Genomic DNA, 21,415 nt, shown 5'->3' with positions numbered 1-21,415 from the left:
TGTTTCGTCTCTAGTTGAACTCGTGTTTCTTCACTAAGTTTGTTCATAAACATTAAAAATTAAATGCATCACTAATGCTCACGAAAGCTGGTGGGTTTGGTCGGTTTAAGTTTATACAGTGTACTCTATTGATTTCTATTACTCACCTTGCATCAAAGATTTCAATAGTACAATATAATGAATTTTCTTGTAGACCTGATCCATTTTTAATTAGAGTCTGATGATCCATTTCGCTCATCAAGTTATTGATCGGGTTTTTTTTCTTTGACGGGGCCTCGTAAAAAGAATAGGTAGAGTGTAATCCATTTTAAGAAAAAATAAAAAGGATTACATACTTTACACTAATTGAACTTATTTGAGTGGGGTCTTAAGCCCGCTACACTCCACATGCATCCGCCCCTGATTGAGAAGAAATGAAGAATAAAATATAGCATGAACAATAATCCAAGAGTAAGCATTTGTTATGTTATGTGACTATTAGGGATTTGATGTTACATTTAGAATACATAACGCTTTTTGAAATAACAAAAAGAATTGTTAAAAGTTTTAGGACCAAGATAAATGAAGAATATTCCTAGGCCACAAGTGGAGATATTATTGTGCCTTCTGACCGAACAAATGACGTAATCTTGAGATGCTGGGAACCACTAGATTAAAATATATAATTTTATTTCGTTATCATGCGATTGCTCTAATTAAATGAATGCCTATTACACGAATGCACGTTATAATTAGGCATATGACATATGTATTTAGTTATGGATAGTACCGGACAGGTAGTAGGGCTGTCTAAACTGCTCGTCGCTCGTTACTCGTTCGTTCGAAAATTGCTCGAAAAACGCTCGTTCAATTTCGGCTCGGTTTGGAAGTGAGCCGTTCGGCTCCGTTCGGTTTAAAAACAATCCAAGCACGGGCAAAGCCTCGCTCAGTTTGGATCGGTTCGTTTTGCTCGAATAATTTTTTATTTATTAGTTTATATATAATCTTTATATATATATATATATAAAAGTATACTATTTTTTTTAAGTTTTTAAAATTTCTCTCTTTTGTGTTGAATTATAAGTTTAAATTTAGACCATAGCCGCTCGTTTTATATATGTTTTGTTGTTAACTTTGAGTTTTATACATTTTAAAGGTGGAAATTTAGACAATTTAGAGTTGAAAGTCTAGAATTATTGATATTTTGAAGGTTTATAAATTTAAAATTGAAAACTTTGTACGAAATCAAGCAAAACCAAGCCGAACCAATCAGCTCAGTTTCAAACCAAACCAAGTTCAGCATAAAAATATCGCTCGTTTCTTTAAATTTAATCTGCTCGGTTCGGCTCGCTTTCAAACCAAACCAAGTATGAGCATGTCCGCGTTCGGTTCGATTCGTGAACAGCCCTAACCGGTAGTGCCGTAGTGGACTCAATTGTAAAAGCACCATTAATAGATACTCTAGTTCCGGTTTAAAGTCTTTAGACGGATTGAAATAAATGAAACCGGGCTTAACTGTTGGGCTACTCTGTTGATTATCTCATAACTTGAAACTTGAAAGTACTTGTTGGGTTTGGGCTGCTAATAAGTCTTTATATGTCCATTTAATTCAAAAACTAAGTTGACACTTTTGACATGTTAGCAATTTCATGAACAACAAGATTCTTTACCCGGGCGTTGAGGTGCGTGCGTGACGGATATACGGTTAATTTCGTAGTTCATGACACACGTTTAGAATTGATAACATTTAATTACACAATTAGAATTGCTTTAATTTAACAACTTTTTAGTTATTTGATAGCATACAACAAAGCAACTATATAAGTGCTTGTTATTCCAAATCAAGGTTTTCATCTTTAGTTGGTCATACCCAAATATGTGTGTGCTAGTAATTCAACATCAAGGTTTTGATCTTCAGCTGGTCAACTACGAATAGTCAGTCCGTGCACCTCCATTCAACCCCGAGACCGACTCCAAAGCACTTGAACTTGCTGTCTCATTTGAAATACTGTTCTGGCAGCCCACTACTAAGCGGCTGTCAAATACCTGAAATCGCACGACATGATATGACTCGAAACCGAACCCAAACGCATGACGTTGCTATGCTCGTTTGGCAGCCTACATCTTCTCCACACCCTGCAAAATACCCAAAGTTCTTGAAGTTAACTCTATATTTTAGAAGCTAAACATAACTATACGTATACATGACTGGTGATTCTTTTTCTAACATAGGAAATACTTTGATCTTCGAAACTATTGTTTATACTCATAATTTACTATGATAATTCTAAGTCAAAAAGTTGTTGGTCTAACAAATAAAAAGGCATTTAATTTCAGTGATCCCTACAACTACTGTTTTACTACTAAGGTTTATAAAGTATTAAACTACTAATTAGAAATAAAAATGTGTAAGAATTTAAAATAAACTCAGAAGATAGTGAAATACAAAACAGTGCAGGATATTGTTGTTTGATGTTCATAAAAGCTTAAATATAAAAATGCTATTTGATACGCTAATGGAAAACATGAAAGCAAAAAAAAATACAGCAATTACTAAATGTCACATTGATTAATTGAATTAAACCTGGCAATTATAACTAAATGTACTTTGCAGATTCGTCTATAAATGGATTACATATAGTAGAAGATCAGTAGTTAATGAAAAGTTTTGAGTAACTTATAGTTTTCTAAGTTGCTCAAGAGGTAAACGGTTGCTTGTATTACTCACTCCAGCCGACTTCCGAGAAACAGGGAACTAATTAACATTGATTATCTTTAACTCGACAACTACCCTTTTTATCTCTCACAAAAACCGAAACAAAAACTGACCCGCAAACAAATCTATCACGTTTAAGCCCTACAACTTTTACCATTTAACAGTCTAAACCATTAAGTTCCCAAATTGGCATCGGATCAATTTTACTTGTAATATCAAACGGGTCAATTAGGCCTATAAACGAACTGAACGTTCATGACCTCTTTGGTGGGAAGTTAGACGTTTATTTCATAAACAAACGAACATGAAGGAAAAAAGACACCAAATATGGATGAATGTGAATTCTATTCCATTTAGTTATTATATTACACATTGAAAGCATTATGTGTGATATAACACATATTTACAGATGCGAGCATATATGGGGCAAATTATGCAACATCTGTTTTTGTTTTAACACCACCTAGGTTGGGTTGAAGCATTTAAATATAGCAAAGTTAACAACAAACAAACAAACTAAAACTACCTAAAAGTAAATTTTAAAGCATATAACGTAGCTAATTCCAACTGGTTACCCACAGGAGCTCAAAAATTCCCTCCTACAATCTAACAAAAACATCAGCGGAATATTATTAGCTATTTAGCAGCTTAGTGTTTGAAACAAAACTTGATAACAATAGAATATGCAATTATTAGTTACAAAACCCAAATCCAAACACACCTAAACCATTCAACCGACCAATTGGTGTCTAGCTGGGTTGGATAAGGCTTGGGCTTTCCTATGGGAGGTCTCAAGTTCGAATCCCACTCCGGGCGGCCTTGAGGTACCCGTCACCAATGAAGTTCTACTAAGACAGGGAAGCCGTAGTGGCGCGGGTTCGATCCTGAGGGTCGGCCCAGATCTGTCGCGGACTGAATGGAGGTGTTTTACCGGCGTCATACCTCTTAATGGATACCGGGGTAAGGGTTCCCTCCTCCAACCATTCAACCGGAAACGGAAAACTGAAAATGTTAATTACATACCCCAAACGATTGACCTACCACTCCTCTCTACAATTGCTAAAGATAAAGCTGCAGAAATTATATAAAAAAAAAAGGATCAATTTAGAGCTAAAACCACATAAATTAAAACCTGCAACAAAGAGGCAAGGTCCACAAAAAAACGAAATCACCGGAAGACGGAGTCGACGGCCATTAAGGGAATCAACATCTACATTACTCATCAACGAACAAAGATAACAACAGACGGTTCGTCGATAACGTATATTGATAATTGAGGTGATAAAAGTTGTGCGGTTGATAATTGAAGTTTGATAGAAGAATGTGTGGCTCTTAATCAACGCTGATGAATAGTTATTTTAGTGAGACTGACAAAATTTGGTTTTTAATGAGCAACATATAACTGGGTACAAAATATAAAGATATGAAGAAAATGACTCAATAATTCCAGAACATACTACATAAACAGAACTATGGATATATCTTCAAACAATCATGAAGTATTCTATCAATTTCACTAGGGATGTTCACCGTTCAGCACAACCGGTTTTTACAGGATTTATGGACCATATTGGTAACTAAGGTTTTCGGAAAACCTAAACGAAACCGGCCGGGTTGTATGGGTTAACTGTACTAGGTATAACGGTTTAGTTTATATATCTGTTTATCGTGTTTTGTCCGCTAACATGGCATCATACCATTAGATTTTAGAAGTAAAATAATGGGCTAAAAGAAGACCAAACGCTTTACCTTGTAAGTATTAAAGGTTAATAATCGCATGAAAGTGGTTAAACTAATAATTTATCTGTATTATAGTTTAAAATAATGATACATGTTATAAATGTTAGATTCATACACATGAAAATAAAAATACTTAACTTTTATTATTATTATTATTATTAGTTGCCCTCCAATGGTCCCCCGTTAAATTTGACTTAACGGCGTTATAGTTTTTTCTGAATTTCAAACCATTTTTTTAGGGCTTTTGATCGTTAGGAGGATATGAGTCGACTGGTGTAAAATTTAGTTTGAAATAGTGCTTCAAAATGACGAAACAATGCTTTAATTCGGGTGTTTGAACTTACAATTAACCAAAATCAACTCATTTTGATCATTGTTTCGAGCTAAGTTTTACATCGATCGACTCACATCCCCCTAACGATCAAAAGCCCTAAAACATTGTTTCGAAATTCTGAAAAAACTATAACGCCGTTAAGTCATTTTTAACAGGGGACCATTGGATGCCAACTTTTTTGAATTTGGGACCGCCAATGACGATAAAACGAATAGGGATTATTATCGGCCAATACCATTTAATAGGGATTATTAAAATCCAATATTCCTTATTATTATTATTATTATCATTGTTATTATTATTATTATTATTTTAAAATGTTACAGATTAATCTTTTGCTTTAATATTTCTCCTAAAATTGGTTTACCTGACTGGTTCCAAACCGCAGAACTCGTTTTTCAAACCATAAACCAAACTGTTTACTCCTAGTCGAACCGGTCTATAGCTTGATTTGAACATCCCTAATTTTGCCCAAACAATATTATATGAAGGTCAAAACAAATACTGCATACAAAACTTTCTTGAACCTAACTCTTTATACTTACAAAAATCAAAAGCCCAATACGCTAATCAATCCTTCTCCCTCTTTAATCCCCTCTTTGGTTTACTTGTGTTACACACAATGCTCAAACTCGCAACCCACACCACAAATTCACCACCAAAACAATCGTGTCAAGTGCCATTTTAAGTACCAAAACATTTTAACAAAGAACATACACTTAACGACCACAACAATTCCCCTTGGAAGCATTACTCTCAACTTTAATGGCAGTGCCCGTAGGAACAAAAGCGGCTGCTTCTTGAGCAGCCAAGGCTTTCTTGCTCACAATATGATAAATATCAAGCAAAATCGACTGGAACGCCTTCTCAACGTTATGTGCATCAAGTGCAAAAGTTTCTAGAAACGAAAGCCCTTCTTTCTCGGCCAATGCTTGCGCATCATGCTCTGACACCGCTCTAAGATGGTTCAAATCACACTTGTTTCCAGTCAACATAAGGACAATGTTGGCATCTGCATGGTCCCTTAGCTCACGAAGCCACCTCGTCACGTTTTCAAATGATTGCTTCTTTGTTATATCGTAAACCAAAAACGCGCCTACTGCTCCTCGGTAATAAGCACTTGTGATGGCTCAGTATCTCTCCTGACCGGCTGTGTCCCATATCTGAGCCTTCACTGTCTTCCCCTCAACCTACACAATATTGCATCACAATATTGCATACAATCTTTCATAACACAAGGGAACATTTATTAAACATATTTTAGGCACTACAAAACTTGCATCTTTTTTGTAACAAGACTAAGAACTATTGTTAAAGCAAATCCCGACCTTTATGTATTACTGTTCAAGACCGACTCTAGTGATTAATAATATGAGTGATATTTGAGAGGAATACAAGGGAAGCGATAAAACACACAGTTAAAGGTGTATGTTGATATCATTTCGAGCATTGTTACAATATATAGTCTCTGTTTATAGAGACAATACAACATCTACCTATCGTATTATTATTCCTAGTGATCCCCTAGGCAGGTACAAGAGTTGTCCTCTCTTTAGTACCATGGGATGTGTTTTGTATTAGGTCTTGTACTCGTGTTTTGTCCTCTCTAGTTCCTTACTAGTGAAGGGTTTTTTTTTTAAATATAATTCTTGCCATTCGAAAAAAAATATATGATAACAATGTGAATAAAAAAATAGAGATTCGTAGAGAAGAAACCGAACCTGAAGAGTCCTCGTAGCGAATTCGACTCCAATGGTGGATTTAGATTCCAAACAGAACTCATTGCGGGTAAATCTAGAAAGAATGTTGGACCTTCCGACACCCGAATCTCCAATTAAGACAATCTTGAACAAGTAATCGTACTCGTGATCCACCTTATATGCCATTCCTTGTATGTGTCACAGACCTACAAAATTTTGGGAAACCTTAATCAACAAATATATACATAAAAGAACAATTGTGAGATCTAGTTGTGTGTTTTTTGTACGGAAACGAAATTCAAGATGCTAACCATGCAAGACTGATCGATGAATTAAGACAATGCAGTAAAAGAAAGAAAGATTAGATTTTAAGAATGTTTCATAGGATTTTCCCATACGAATTCAATACGATGAAACAGAATAACCGAATAAATAGGATCTATGAAGTTTGAACAAGGAAATAACTTCAATTGAAAGTTGTCACTATACCCCTTCAAATATGTTGTAAGTACATACGACAATAGAAAACAAGGAATATGATCCAAAGAGTAAACCACAAACATCGTCTATGAGGTTTGCTCAATTTTGATACATGGGTTTTTATTTTCAACGTTTTGATGTAAATTTTATCCGAATGGTTAATAATATACAAGTCGTTGAAATTGAGTTTACAAATTTTAACACACCCACATTAGTGTACGGGTTTCGTACACTAGTTATACTATTATTAATCATTTTTATTATTTATTTATGTCACAAACATAACTCATGAAACTTAATTAATGGAGAGATTGAAAGATAATTTCATTTCTTGCTTGCTTGCTTTCACAGTTGGATTTGTAGAAATGCCTTGCGTTCACTCTTATTGCTCTATTTCTCTAAGACACAATTGATAATGACAATAAATTCCCAATAAAGTTACACTCTTTGAATGGTTGGATATCAAAAAGTGTTTTAAGCATACTCGACCTACATTCTTTCTCATTTTCTAAGGCAAGATTAATTGTTGTGTTAGTAACAACAACGAACTTAAACCGAAGATAGAGCCAAAAAGTTATTTGATTTCGAATACACATATGCATATCAATAGTAATTATGATTGAACAACGGTTAATTTCCGTCAATGAAATACAAATGAACAAATTGACGCGGGATCAAAGCAAACAAGATTCATTACTTGGGTGATGGGTAAAACACAAGGAACAAGATCTAAGTGAATCAGACTTGAGAGTGAATCCAACGTCTTATCAATTCACATGTCGCACCAGATTTAAAAATTGGATGACATCATAGTTAATTTAAAATCATTCAAATATTATATAAGATTAAGATACTATCAAATTAAAAAGTATAATAAAACTATGTTGCTATGTTATGCCGTACTTATATCTATACTATATATAATACACCAAATAAGGGTAAATTAAGACACTCATTTTTAAGTCATTTACAACACTTAAAGCATTAAGTACATGTTTAATTAAGGGTAAACTTGTCTTTTAAAAACAATTCACTCAACTTACAAGTTTGCTCCCTCATCTTTAACCATATCATGTTTTTAGTTTCAACTTTAAACCAACTTCTCACCCACGATTTTTAAACGATAATAAGTTTTTCATAAGTTAATATTTTTGTAAAAATATTGCACCATAAAAACGAGTATTTTATTATCTTTAATTTGTATATAATATTATTATAATTTTTTCACTTGAAAAAATTAATATGTTACGTATGGGTGTTCAATGCTGGTTTTGATTGTTTTTAAACGAAAACTAAACCATTAAAAATTGAAACCAAACTATTATTAACGGTCTGGTTCTGATTTGGTTTAAAAGTTTAAGCTTTGATAATAAAATTTGCTTAAAATGATTATTAATATAACCGTATCATCAATTTCAACTAAGTCAAAATATGATACTTGAAAGGATAAAGGAAGTAAAAAAAAAACGGCTGAAAGTAAACAACCCAGCCGGGAAACCAAACTGATGACCAGTTTAAACGGTTTCAAGGTTTTAAACCGAGCCATGAAACTCATAATTGTTATGTGATTAATAGATTCCGCGTTCAAAGACCCGCTGCATCGCTCGGACACTCGTCTAGTTTAAAGAAAAAGGTGAAACGAAAAATGCATTTATTTCTTTAAAAATAAAATATGAATACATTTTATTTTAAAGTAAAAAGATAAAAAAATTAAAGTATTATAAATGGTATTTAATTCATATATGTAGAAAGAAAACATTAATATATGCTAGAAGAATTGGTAAGGGCTTAAAAGTATAAATGAGAGTTCTCAACTTCAATCTTACAATTTTTTTCTAAAATATAAAAGATGGCCAACAAATGAATATTTTTGCCCAAACTCGGTCTAACCATAAACCAGATCACTAGTTCAACCGGGCCGAACCGGCTGGTCCCACCAGAAATGGTCCAAAGTTGTTGAACCAAACCGGCCTCATACCTAGGTCTCGATCCGACTAACGTGGTATTAATATAAGGAAACCTTAATAATATATATCATCTCTAATATTCCCCCGTAATCAAAGTAAGAAGATGCACAAACCGGCGACCATGTTGGTGAGAGAGGAGCTATGAATTGGCGCCACCATGGCACTTTTTTCAACAATAGTAATGATAATAGTGATAAATAACAATTATTTTTTTTAATAAACCTGTCAATACATACGAACTTCATTAAAAAAAACAAACTAGAACGAAACACACAATAGAAGAAGATATAAAGACAAGATGAAACCACAATACTAAAGTAGTGAGTAAAACGAAGCTGGTAACTTTGATAAAAAGAAAAATTGATGCCTAGATGAAAATTTTTGAGCAACTACGCGAAGAAACTTATTTGCTGATGAGAAAACAACGGAAGTTATCACGAGATTTGACTAGGAGTTTGCTGGTGACAATGTATGCGGATTCGCGGCGGAGAAGGGTAAATCTAAGATAAAACGAAATCAATGTTAATTTGAAGAAATAAAGTTGATAGTAATCGGAAATCTAATATTTGTATACAAACGTAACCTAAGATTTGGGTTTTTATGGGGATTTACAGGGTTTGCGAGAAAATCAGGAAACAAAGGAAAAGCAAAACAAGTCTATGAGAAACTTAAAGAAGAAAGAAAGAAAATAAGTGGTGATATAAAAACTAATATGTGTGTACAAGTGTCCCCCAGAAAGAATAAGAAATAGAAGAAGAGAAAGAAAACGCAAGATCTAAGGCTCTACATCATATAATGTTCACAAACTATTTATAGAATTACAATAGGAATACTTATGAAAAAAACATTATCATATTATATCTTTTAAGCATTGTATCGGTATAACAATACACCCTGATAATATATTCTCTAACATGGTGTCGATATAACTATACATCCTAATAATATATTCTCTCTGATAGAAGGTTGTTATCAACATTGACATCAACTATGATCACAAACGCACTATGAGTCCTAGACGGAATGGAAAATCGTGACTTGTCAACTGATAATACGATTATGATGATGTAGCTTGTAAGGTGTAACAACTAACAATAGTAGAAGACTTATTAGTCTTCGTTGTAGAAGAATAGCTTCAACCAAAAACCAACCCTCCATTTCTTTGTGATGTGCACAACTCAAAAGAAAATTAATCATGCCATGGTTTCTTTCTTAGAGAGTTAGAGTGGATTTAAAGACAAGTAACAATGCGCCACCAATAACATTAACTCCAAACTATTTCAAAGCTATCCATATTGGAACAATAATGATTGGACAAAGTATCTAGTCGGGCAATGTTAAAACTTAAAAAGTATTTTTTTTATAAATATCTAAATAATTTATGTGATGTCGAGTTTATTGACTTGGTGTATGATTTTTACTCGCTTTATAGATTTACATGTTCGATGCTTATTCTAAGCGAGACCACTTCAAGAAAAGTCGAGCATAATTGAAAATCGAACTGTATATGTTGAAACCGGACTTGATGTAATTCGACCGACAAAAAAACATATGACCGAGAAAAGACTTAAAAATATAAAGATTAGTAATTTTCTTCTTCTTCTTCTCCTTCTTTTATTTCTCAAAACAATATTATTATTATTATTATTATTATTATTATTATTATTATTATGCTACTTTGATGCTCAGAATTGTTTAATAATTTATTGGACGATGAAGACCGTTTTTTGACTAACTTAGGACAAAACGTGCGGGAGTCTCAATTTAGCATTGTCAAACATACCTTAGCTTCACCTTAAAGGCAACATTTGTAGTACATCCGACGATTTCTACATCGGACTAATTTTCTATAAATACATATATACAATGTCTCAGTTTTATCTGCATCGCACCATATTGTAATCAATGGCATCTCCACTAAAGCTGCTCTTATTACTAACTGTCACATATTCTCTCATCTTTAGCGACACTCTATCAGCTGATTCCAATGATCTCAAGGCAATTCTTTTTTCTAAGATAACTATATCAAGATTTTTTTGTACAAAAGTTGTCACAAAAATATTTGTATATCTATGTTTGGCAGACATACATTATGTACATGGGGGACCTTCCGAAGACTACTCATGATCATTATTCCTAACATCACTTCACACTAACATGCTGCAAGAAGTTATTGGCAGGTTTGTATATTTAAAATTTTCGTGAATCCTTTATATATACGTAACGAAAGTGTATGTTAGTACATGTCTACATGTCAGTTTTTATGACACGATGATTACTTACTAATACCTTTGATCACATTCGAGTAGCCGGGCTGAAGATTCTTTACTTTGGAGTTACAAGAGGAGCTTTAATGCCTTCGTCGCCAAGCTAACAGAAGATGAGAAAAACCGGATGGCGGGTGAGTGAATTACTTTTAAATTTATTATGATTTTAGTTAACTATTGAACTCCAATTCTAGAAATGCAACCATCTTCAAATTTTTCTTTGATTACTATGTGTTTTAGAATTAGCTAAGAACTTTAAGTGTAGTTTAAATATTCTCGTATTTTTAGACATTTTGCACTACTAGAAAATGCCTGTTTACTACACAAACGTTTCTTACAATTTCCCCTCAACTTGCGACAAGTTTTCCACAAGTTTCCGACAAAATGACCACATAATAAAGCATTGTCGCAAAATCATCTATTTTTAAGATAAAAGGAGATTTGTCACAAAGTAGTCATACACTGGTTTAAAAGTGGTTGAAAAAGTTGTTGGAACATTGTTGAAAAAATAGCAAGAGAAAACTTTTTGTTGTAATCTTGTGTAATATCTGCCGCTAAGCTGTCACTGATATGATTTCCAGCATTTTTTACATGAATAATATCCGTCGCAAATTTGTGATCATAACACGCTTACGATAATTTTGCGACAAATATCGTTGTTGGTACAAGTTGATCTGGCAAACATATAGGCAAGTTCACTTGGGTGTCCATGGATTTTCATTGATATAACCCATCATTAATAGTTTTCTTAAAAACCCTATGGTCCGCAAGCTTGTCATCCATACGAACTAGTTGAGTTAATGTGTAGGGTGCAGGGGTAGTGAAGTGCATAAGGTAAAAGAACTTTAAAACACGCTTATAAATACTTAGTGGAATCCTAAACAACCAGTTAGTTAAAAAAAATTCCATGATCAAAAGTTAGATGAAACTAAGAATAAATTCGTAACGTTATTTATAGTGAAAGTTTTTGTTCAAGAAACTGTAAATATTATGATTAAAATCGTCGTGTGCAAGTAGATATGGAGGGTGTGGTATCGGTATTCCCTAGTGAACAAAAGCAACTGCATACAACAAGGTCATGGGACTTCATGGGCTTCCCTCAAGATGCCAAAAGAGCACCTCTTGAAAGCGACATCATTGTTGGCGTACTAGACACCGGAGTCTGGCCCGAGTCTGATAGTTTTAAGGATGACAGATTCGGTCCTCCACCAACCAAATGGAAGGGATCATGCAATTCAACCAACTTCACCTGCAACAAGTAATTGAATAGTTCCTTGTATAATTATAGCTTTCACTGCTACAACAACATTTGTGATCTTTAAAACGGTCAGAAATCAGTCGCAAACTATTTTGGTGTATCTTAGACCATAGTTAATTATTTTGCAACTATTTTGCGACAAAACTACTGTCGCGACGGAATTTTGTTTTGTCGTTTGCGAATATTTTTGTTTTTACTGTTATTTGCGACCAGATTTTGTGCTTGTTATTCATCCAATTTTTTTTTATTTTAAGGTTTTAAAAATAAATGTTGCGAACAAATAATTTCATATTTAATTAGTAAAACAAAATAAAAAAATAGCATATAGATTTTCATATGTAATTAGTAAAACAAAAGAAAAGAAAATCATATTCGATAGGAAAGTTTGTGGCCATTTTTTGCATTAAATATATATTTGCAATGTTTTTGCGACCAAATCAATTTTTATTTACTTTTTCTCTTTTAAAACTACGGATTCTATTTGACTGAAACGAGTTCGAAATCTATATATGTTACCACTTTGTGACCAATTACCTTGTATTTTATTACTTTATAAACATAGCTAATGTATTTTGAACCAAAACGCCGCTAAATATAGAATGTTTTTACAATTGAAATTATCGGTTGCTAATTTTGTCTGTATACCAATACTTTTGCGACCAGTTTGCCTCCCGTTTAATTCCAGTCGCAAATTTATGCGTCCATTTTTCGCCGGTCCTAAACTTCGGTTTACCAAAATTATACATAATGACAGCAAACTCATTGGAGCAAGATACTACAACGCTGCGGCAGAAGATACCTTACAGGAAGAGTTATCAGCAAGAGACACCAAGGGCCATGGCACACACACCGCGTCCACAGTTGCTGGACGCGCAGTTAAAAACGCAAGCTTGTTAGGTCTAGCAAACGGGACAGCTAGAGGCGGAGTTCCATCTGCACGCATAGCCGTGTACAAGATCTGTTTTACAGGGGGTTGTTCAGATGCTAACAACTTAGCGGCTTTTGACGATGCAATTGCTGATGGAGTTGATATCATTTCGCTTTCGGTTGGAGGTTCTTTCCCCTTAGATTATTTTCAGGATTCTATCGCCATTGGCGCTTTCCATTCCATGAAAAACGGGATTTTTACATCGAATTCAGCTGGAAACAGCGGCCCTAGTCCCGGATCAATTACTAATATTTCACCATGGTCATTATCGGTTGCTGCTAGCACCATTGACAGAAAGTTTCTAACTCAGATTGTGTTAGGCAACAATAAAACATATGAGGTTAGAAATTATAATATTTTGACTTAAATAAAGACTGTTGTTTACTATAAGAGTAATTGTATCTTGTGTAGGGACCAACAATAAACACTTTTGATGGTGTGATTCATCCAATAGTTTATGGTGCATCAGTGGCTAATACAAACAAAGGATTTACATCAAATGACTCTAGGTAAATTCATTCACTTAAAATATCAACTTATAGTTACAACATTTCATCATAAATTGTGACTTTTACAATCTAAAAGTACTTAAAAGAAGCCACAAAAACTAAACATGTCCATTTAATGATCATAGATATTGCCAACCTGATTCCTTGGACCCAACTTTGGTAAAAAATAGAATTGTTGTATGTGAGGATTTTATTGCAGCCGAGAATGTGTTAATGGCGGGTGCAAGCGGTGCAGTGCTTAAAGGTGAGTTTGGCTATGAAGATCTGGCCTTTGCTTACCCTCTACCAGCAACTTATTTGAGCAGCAACGATGGTAATGCAATTTTAAGCTATATAAACTCGACCACGTAAGTCTACCATATGCATTGCTTACTTGTACTGGTATATAAGTATATTCATCGATGGACAAGTTACATAAACCAACTTTTTGTGTGTGTGTGTGTGTGTGTGTGTGTGTGTTTGATAGAACACCAAGTGCAAGCATCCTAAAGAGTCATGAACCCGTAGACAAAACAGCACCAACCGTGGCTTCCTTCTCACAAGAGGCCCAAACCAAATCACTCCAGACATTCTCAAGGTATCACAAATAAACAAATGCGTGTTAACAATGAGTGCTAAAAATGTCGGAAATTACAAACCAAATTTCGATGAAATCCAGTAAAATTAACAAAAAGTTCTTAAACTCTAGATTTTAGCTGTGTTGATGGGAACTTATTGTCAACGGATAATCCGTGTAATTGAAGATAAAATTTCTGATAAGATTTTCGTTAAGATTTCAGAGTCGTGTGTCTATTTACAAGGGCCTTACCGTCGGTAATATTATCTAAAAACAGTAACACAATGTTTGTGTGGCCACTGTCCATATTTCAAACCTAAATGTATAACATCTTTGTATTTCAAAAACACTAGAACATTGTTTGGGTGTGGTCCGTCGGTACATTCCATCGGAATCAAGAAAATCATTTGGTTCGCTCGTCGGTATAGTCACCTTCACAGTCATTTTAAACAAAATTGTCCAACAATGATAGTCATTTGGTTTGTCATTATTATTTATGGAATTATGTGTCACACAAAAGAAATAAATATACTACTTTCTATTAACAATGTAATCTTGTTGTAGCCTGATTTAACCGCTCCGGGAGTAAACATTTTAGCCGCTTGGTCAACGGACTCAACCGTGACCGGAGAAGGGGGAGACACACGCGTTGCTTCGTTTAATATTATCTCCGGAACATCTATGTCTTGCCCACACGCCACTGGTGTTGCTGCATACGTTAAATCATTCCATCCCACTTGGTCTCCTGCCGCCATAAAGTCGGCCCTTATGACTTCAGCTGCACCAATGAGTCCAGCAAAAAACACTGACGCTGAATTTGCGTATGGTTCTGGCCATGTCGACCCATCAAAGGCCATTGACCCAGGTCTGGTCTACGATGCCAGTGAACAAGATTTTGTGTCATTTTTATGTGGGCAAGGTTATAATGCCACCAATTTGAAAATCATCACCGGTGATACAAGTGCTTGCTCCACCGCCACTAACGCAACTGTTTGGAACCTAAACTATCCGTCATTTGCTCTCTCGGCTCAAAAACCTGGAATCGTGAGCCGAACCTTTAATCGAACGGTCACTAATGTAGGGGCATCCAATTCTTCATACAAGGCTAATGTGGTTGCGCCATCGGGGCTGACGGTTAAGGTTAACCCGAGCAGTCTTGCCTTCAAAGCAGTGGGGGAGAAGCAATCTTTTGTGGTGACTGTGGGTGCGACAATTGGGTCAAAGGCGTTATCAGGTTCATTGGTGTGGACTGGTGGAGTTCACAATGTTACCAGCCCAATTGTTGCGTTTCTTTCTCAAAATAATGCTATTTAATTGCTTTCTTCTGGTTATATATATAACTAGCTTCATGTGACATAGTGTCAATAGTTCAATAAGCAACATATTATTGTATGTCGTCTTTGTTATGTAACTATCTTCATATGTTTTCTTTATACTAGTATAAAGGGAACATAAAAAACAATCGATCGTTGTGTATCTTTTTTTTAGTCATTGTTTTCCTATATTTTAGTAATTGTCTTCTCTTATATGTTCATGACACGTTATTGGTAAATAGTCGATGACATCCATTTTCGTATAGTCGATGAGCTAGCTGTCGATGAACCATTCCATTGTGATCCGATGGTAATAGATGTTGGTGATGCGCGTGTTTGTGAATTTTTTTTCCTTGCATTCTATATTATAGGTTAACCTATATTTTTTACTCTTAATTATAAGTGTGACTGTCTTGAAGTTTTATTTATTTTTATTTTTTCCTCTTATCTTTGTAAGGGTACATATAAAATTAATCTATTTTTATTTGTCTTTTTCTAGTAGATGAAATTTCCTCTTTTGATATTTCCTCTCAAAACAAATAATGAATCTTAGTGGTAAAATCGATAGTTTATTTAAATAACAACTTTACATAACTAACCAAGTTTATTACAAGAATGCAAATGAAACATTGGTTATGATCTTTTCTAGTAACTAAACTGTTTATAACGAACACCTATAGGTTATAATCTAAAATCTAAACATTAGTTATTAACGCGATTTTACCTTAACTGTGCTCATCCCCAAAGACCAGCTAATTAAGATGGGTTAAATTTATTTAAAATTGTAATATACATACAAAATATATATAAAAATAAATATGCTATATATTACTTTTAATGGCCAGGATTGTTTAATAATTTCAATTAGATAATGAAGACCCTATTTGGAGTAAATTTGACACTTGATATAAAAGTATTTGTCTGTGCGGGATTCTCAAAGTAACATTGTTAGAGACGGCTTCTGAAGTACATATGATGATCACAACATCAGATTATTTCTGAGAAAACAATGAGGTTTCGTTTGCTATATATAAACAATTGAATCTCAGTTTTATCTGCATACCAACATCTTGCAACCAATGGCATCTCCAATAAAGCTGCTCTTCTTACTACTCGTCGCGTATTCTTTCATCTATAACGACACTCTCGCAGCCGATTCCAATGATCTCAAGGCAATTTTTTTTATATATAAAACTTTATGTGTTTTAGTTTTCTTTTGGTTAACATATATTTGTGTTTGGCAGACATACATTGTGTACATGGGTGACCTTCCAAAGACTCGTCATTACTCCCTAACATCACTTCACACTAACATGCTACAAAAAGTTACCGCCAGGTTTACATTTTTATGATTTCTTGTGACCGCTAGTTTGTCACCAAGTGTCGTTTTTATGACATGGTGATGATCGCTAACACCCTACCAATAGCTTTGTTATATTGGGTAGTTTGTTTGTTTGTTTTTAGAAATCAATCACTCACACTTTTGATCGTATTGTAGCAGTCGGGCAGAAAAATCTTTACTCTGGAGCTACAAGAAGAGCTTTAATGGTTTCGTCGCCAAGCTAACAGAAGATGAGAAAAACAAGATAGCCCGTGAGTGAATTATCACATTACTTTTGAATTAGTAGATAGATTTAAGATCCGGTTATGACGGTTTTTTAAAGTTCTTGTACTTTGAGACAATTTCCTACTCCTGCAATCGAACTTTTGCGTAACATTTCTGGAGTTCGATGGTTTGTCAAATGAACTCAGCAAGTTCGGTCGTTTGATAGAATTTTTCACTGAACTTAATTTATTGTTTACATTTTTCATAACTTTCTAAAAGTACAAGGATGTTCTTAAAAAAAAGGCGGGTGGGGGGGGGGGGGGGGAGGGGAGGTCTAAAGATAGCTGGATCCTAAACCATCTATCAATTAATCAATATACAAAAGTCTAACTATCACAAGTTACATCTTACTAACAATAAACTATTAACATTGTTTAATCAAAATGTTTTGATGCAATTGCATGATACTTTAAACATATTACTAATTACCGTCTTGTGCATGCAGGATTGAAGGGTGTGGTGTCGGTATTCCCCAACCAACAAAAGCAACTACAGACAACAAGGTCATGGGACTTCATGGGATTCCCTCAAGATATCAAGCGAGCACCTCTTGAAAGTGATGTTATCGTCGGAATGCTAGACAGTGGCGTGTGGCCTGAATCAGAGAGTTTCAAGGACGACGGATTCGGTCCTCCACCAGCCAAGTGGAAGGGATCATGCGATTCCACCAACTTCACATGCAACAAGTAATTAAATTGACACACTTAAGTCTTAAGAACTTTTGAATTAGTATATGGTTTAGGATTCAATTAAGTATTTGTAGACGTTTTATTACAAGTTTTTAAACTTTAGAGAGTTCCCTTGACAGCACGCGAACTCGGTAAATTTGCTTGTGGCTAGCGAACTACCCAAAACTTTATGAAAGACTTAGTGAGTTTGCTTCCCATAGCTGAATCCTTAATCAACTACTAATCCATGAAATTTTGTGTTTCGTCGTTTTCGTTACAATTATTAAAACACTATTAACATTATACATATTGTCAGCAAACTCATTGGAGCAAGATACTACAACGCTGAGGCAAGTGAAGTCGGAATTGAAGAGCTATCCGCAAGAGACAGTGGGGGGCATGGGACACACACTGCATCCACGGTGGCCGGATGTGCAGTTGAAAACACAAGTTTGTTCGGTCTAGCAAATGGGACTGCTAGAGGCGGCGTTCCCTCAGCACGCATAGCTGTGTACAAGATCTGTTTTAAAGGGTTTTGTTCAGATGCTAATATCTTGGCGGCTTTTGACGATGCAATTGCTGATGGAGTTGATATCATTTCAATTTCAGTAGGAAATCCTACTCCTTTAAATTATTTTGAAGATTCTATCGCCATTGGAGCTTTCCATTCCATGAAGAATGGGATTCTTACTTCCCATTCGGCCGGAAACAGCGGCTCTAGTCCTGGATCAATTTCTAGTGTTTCACCCTGGTTATTATCGGTTGCTGCGAGCACCATTGACAGGAAGTTTCTAACTCAAATTGTGTTGGGCAACAATATGACTTACGAGGTACGTGAGAAATCATACTCATTTGATTTTTGAGATAAAAAGATGCATATTGGCAATACAAATTAAAACACGTATCTAATAACGAAAAAAACGAGTAACTTGAGTCAATTGTGACTTATGAGTTTTAGTTGTAAATGGGGCATAAATGAATACAGCTAAAATTAATGAAATGAAAAGCCATTAGTGGTAAAATCAGAGCTTTAATTGGTGGAACTCGGGTGTCGGACAACTGGTCCAAATTGTTTAAGGGATTTGCGCCTTATCCATCTCGTCAAGACCTTTGGTCCGCTCCTTATGGTCCCCATAACACCACTCGTTTCCCTTGTCTATTTGGTTCAAGTAAAATTGATTATTGGAACAACTGCAATCATAGCATGACAAATGTTTCCTATAATTGTATCTTGTGTAGGGGCCGGCAATAAACACATTCGATGGTGTGATTCACCCAATAGTTTATGGCGCATCAGTGCCTAATACAAAGAAAGGATTTACGTCGTCTGAATCTAGGTAAACGAAAAGTCATCAACTTATAATGACAGAATTCTATCCCAAGTTTGTGACATTTACAATCTGAATGTACTTAAAATCTATCAAAAATACTGCCAACATCATAAAAAAAACTAAACATCATCATTGAATGATCACAGATTCTGCATACTTGATTCCTTGGACCCAACTTTGGTACAAAATAAAATTGTTGTGTGTGAGGATCCTGATGCGTCTGAGAATGTGTCATTATCGGGTGCAACTGGTGTAGTGGTAGCAGGCGACTTCGGCTTTGAAGATGTGGCATTTGCTTTCCCTTTGCCAGCAACTTATTTGAGTAGCAAAGATGGCAATGGAGTTCTAAGTTACATAAACTCGACTACGTAAGTCTACCATATCGATTACTTACTCGTACCTTATATTCATATATGGACATATAACAAGTGACATAAACCAACTTTTTGTGGCTGCATTTGATAGAACACCAAGTGCAAGCATCCTAAAGAGTCACGAGCCTCTAGACAAAGACGCACCTGTTGTGGCTTCTTTCTCATCAAGAGGCCCAAACCAAATCACACCTGATATTCTTAAGGTATCACTATTAAACAAATGAGTATCACTGACGTCTGCTCAAAAATTACCAACGGAATTCCGGTAGAATCCAAGAACCATTTTTGTAAAAATTCTCAAACTCTAGATTTTGGCGAACTCATTATCGATGGAAAATCAGCGAAAAATTTATCCATATAAATTTTATAATATTCCCGCTCATAATTTGTAACTGTCTGTTTGTGTGAGGGTCCATTTACGATAACTAACCGTTGGTAAGTTATCGGTAATATTGTACAAAAATAGCAACGTTGGTTATGTTGCTAATTAGATTACCGACAACGGATTTTCATCAATGGATTCTCGTTGGTAATCACTTTCATCAATGAACTTCCGACGGAACGTGATATTGTTTTCTTTGTAGCTAAGTATATATGGAATTATGCCTCTCACAAAAGAAAAATATATACTTGACTGTCTATTAATACTATTATGATCTTGTTGTAGCCTGATTTAACTGCTCCGGGAGTAGACATTTTAGCTGCGTGGTCAATGGGTTCAACCGTCACCGGACAAGTAGGAGACACACGCGTTGTCCCATTTAATATCATCTCCGGAACATCTATGTCTTGCCCGCACGCCACTGGTGCGGCTGCCTACGTTAAATCATTCCACCCCACTTGGTCCCCTGCGGCCATAAAGTCGGCCCTTATGACTACAGCTACACTAATGGACCCTACACTAAACACTGACGCTGAATTCGCATATGGTTCGGGCCATATCAACCCATCAAAGGCGGTTGACCCCGGTTTAGTCTATGATGCCGGAGAACAAGATTTCGTGTCGTTTTTATGTGGGCAGGGGTACAACGATACCGCTTTGAAAGTCATTACTGGTGATGCAAGTGCTTGCTCTAGTGTCACTAACACGACTGTTTGGGACTTGAACTATCCGTCGTTTGCTCTCTCGGCTCAACAACCGGGAACCATTAGCCAAACGTTTAGCAGGACGGTTACTAATGTAGGTGATGCAAATTCAACATACGTGTTTGATGTGAATGTACCATCAGGGCTAGTGGTGAAGGTTAACCCGAGTAGTCTTGTGTTCAAAGAAGTTGGTGAGAAGCAATCTTTTGTAGTGACTGTGGATGCAACAATTGGATCAAAGGTGTTATCAGGCTCTTTGGTATGGGCAGATGGTGTTTCTCATTTTGTAATCAGCCCCATTGTTGCGTTTCTTTTTTAAAAGAATTTTATTAATTGTTTCTTTAGTTTAATTTTCTTTTTTAATAGATTAAAAAAGATCAATTGATTCTTTTCTATACGAAAAGTATTTAACGGATGCTTTATTTCCTATAATTATACTTCTTTGTCTAATTGGTAGTGTTCGAATTTTTTAAATTTAATATTTCATTTATTTTTAATTATATTTAAGTTGAGGTTGGGATAATTATTCTGATATGCAAGTGAGCATTAGTGACCAAAAGAAAAATGATAACAAATTTAGTGACCACTTGTAAAACTCTGCCA

General features: G+C 35.1%; 1 protein-coding gene and 2 pseudogenes across 2 annotated transcripts; 2 read left to right on the top strand and 1 right to left on the bottom strand.

The window, feature by feature from the left end:
• Positions 1-5,098: 5,098 nt before the first annotated feature.
• LOC143604639 (ras-related protein Rab2BV-like) lies at positions 5,099-6,827 on the bottom strand (annotated as a pseudogene).
• A 4,404-nt stretch (positions 6,828-11,231) lies between these two features.
• LOC143604636 (cucumisin-like) lies at positions 11,232-15,866 on the top strand (annotated as a pseudogene). The gene is made up of 7 exons (XR_013148336.1): positions 11,232-11,317; positions 12,201-12,441; positions 13,196-13,709; positions 13,781-13,878; positions 14,004-14,225; positions 14,345-14,455; positions 14,999-15,866. The product of XR_013148336.1 is annotated as a cucumisin-like (transcript).
• A 950-nt stretch (positions 15,867-16,816) lies between these two features.
• On the top strand, positions 16,817-21,154 carry LOC143604635 (cucumisin-like). Its single transcript, XM_077081051.1, has 9 exons — positions 16,817-16,919; positions 16,992-17,083; positions 17,249-17,340; positions 17,799-18,039; positions 18,338-18,851; positions 19,261-19,358; positions 19,499-19,720; positions 19,818-19,929; positions 20,394-21,154. The coding sequence occupies exons 1-9, from the start codon at positions 16,827-16,829 to the stop codon at positions 21,129-21,131; spliced, it is 2,202 nt and encodes a 733-aa protein (XP_076937166.1). The 5' UTR covers positions 16,817-16,826; the 3' UTR covers positions 21,132-21,154.
• Positions 21,155-21,415: the final 261 nt, after the last annotated feature.

Source organism: Bidens hawaiensis, unplaced genomic scaffold (genome assembly GCF_021521415.1).
Source record: "Bidens hawaiensis isolate Kalapana, Puna unplaced genomic scaffold, B.hawaiensis_p1.1 tig00066049_1, whole genome shotgun sequence".
NCBI lineage: Eukaryota > Viridiplantae > Streptophyta > Magnoliopsida > Asterales > Asteraceae > Bidens > Bidens hawaiensis.
Note: the sequence above shows the minus strand (reverse complement) of the source record. Positions and strands in the feature narration are given on the sequence as shown.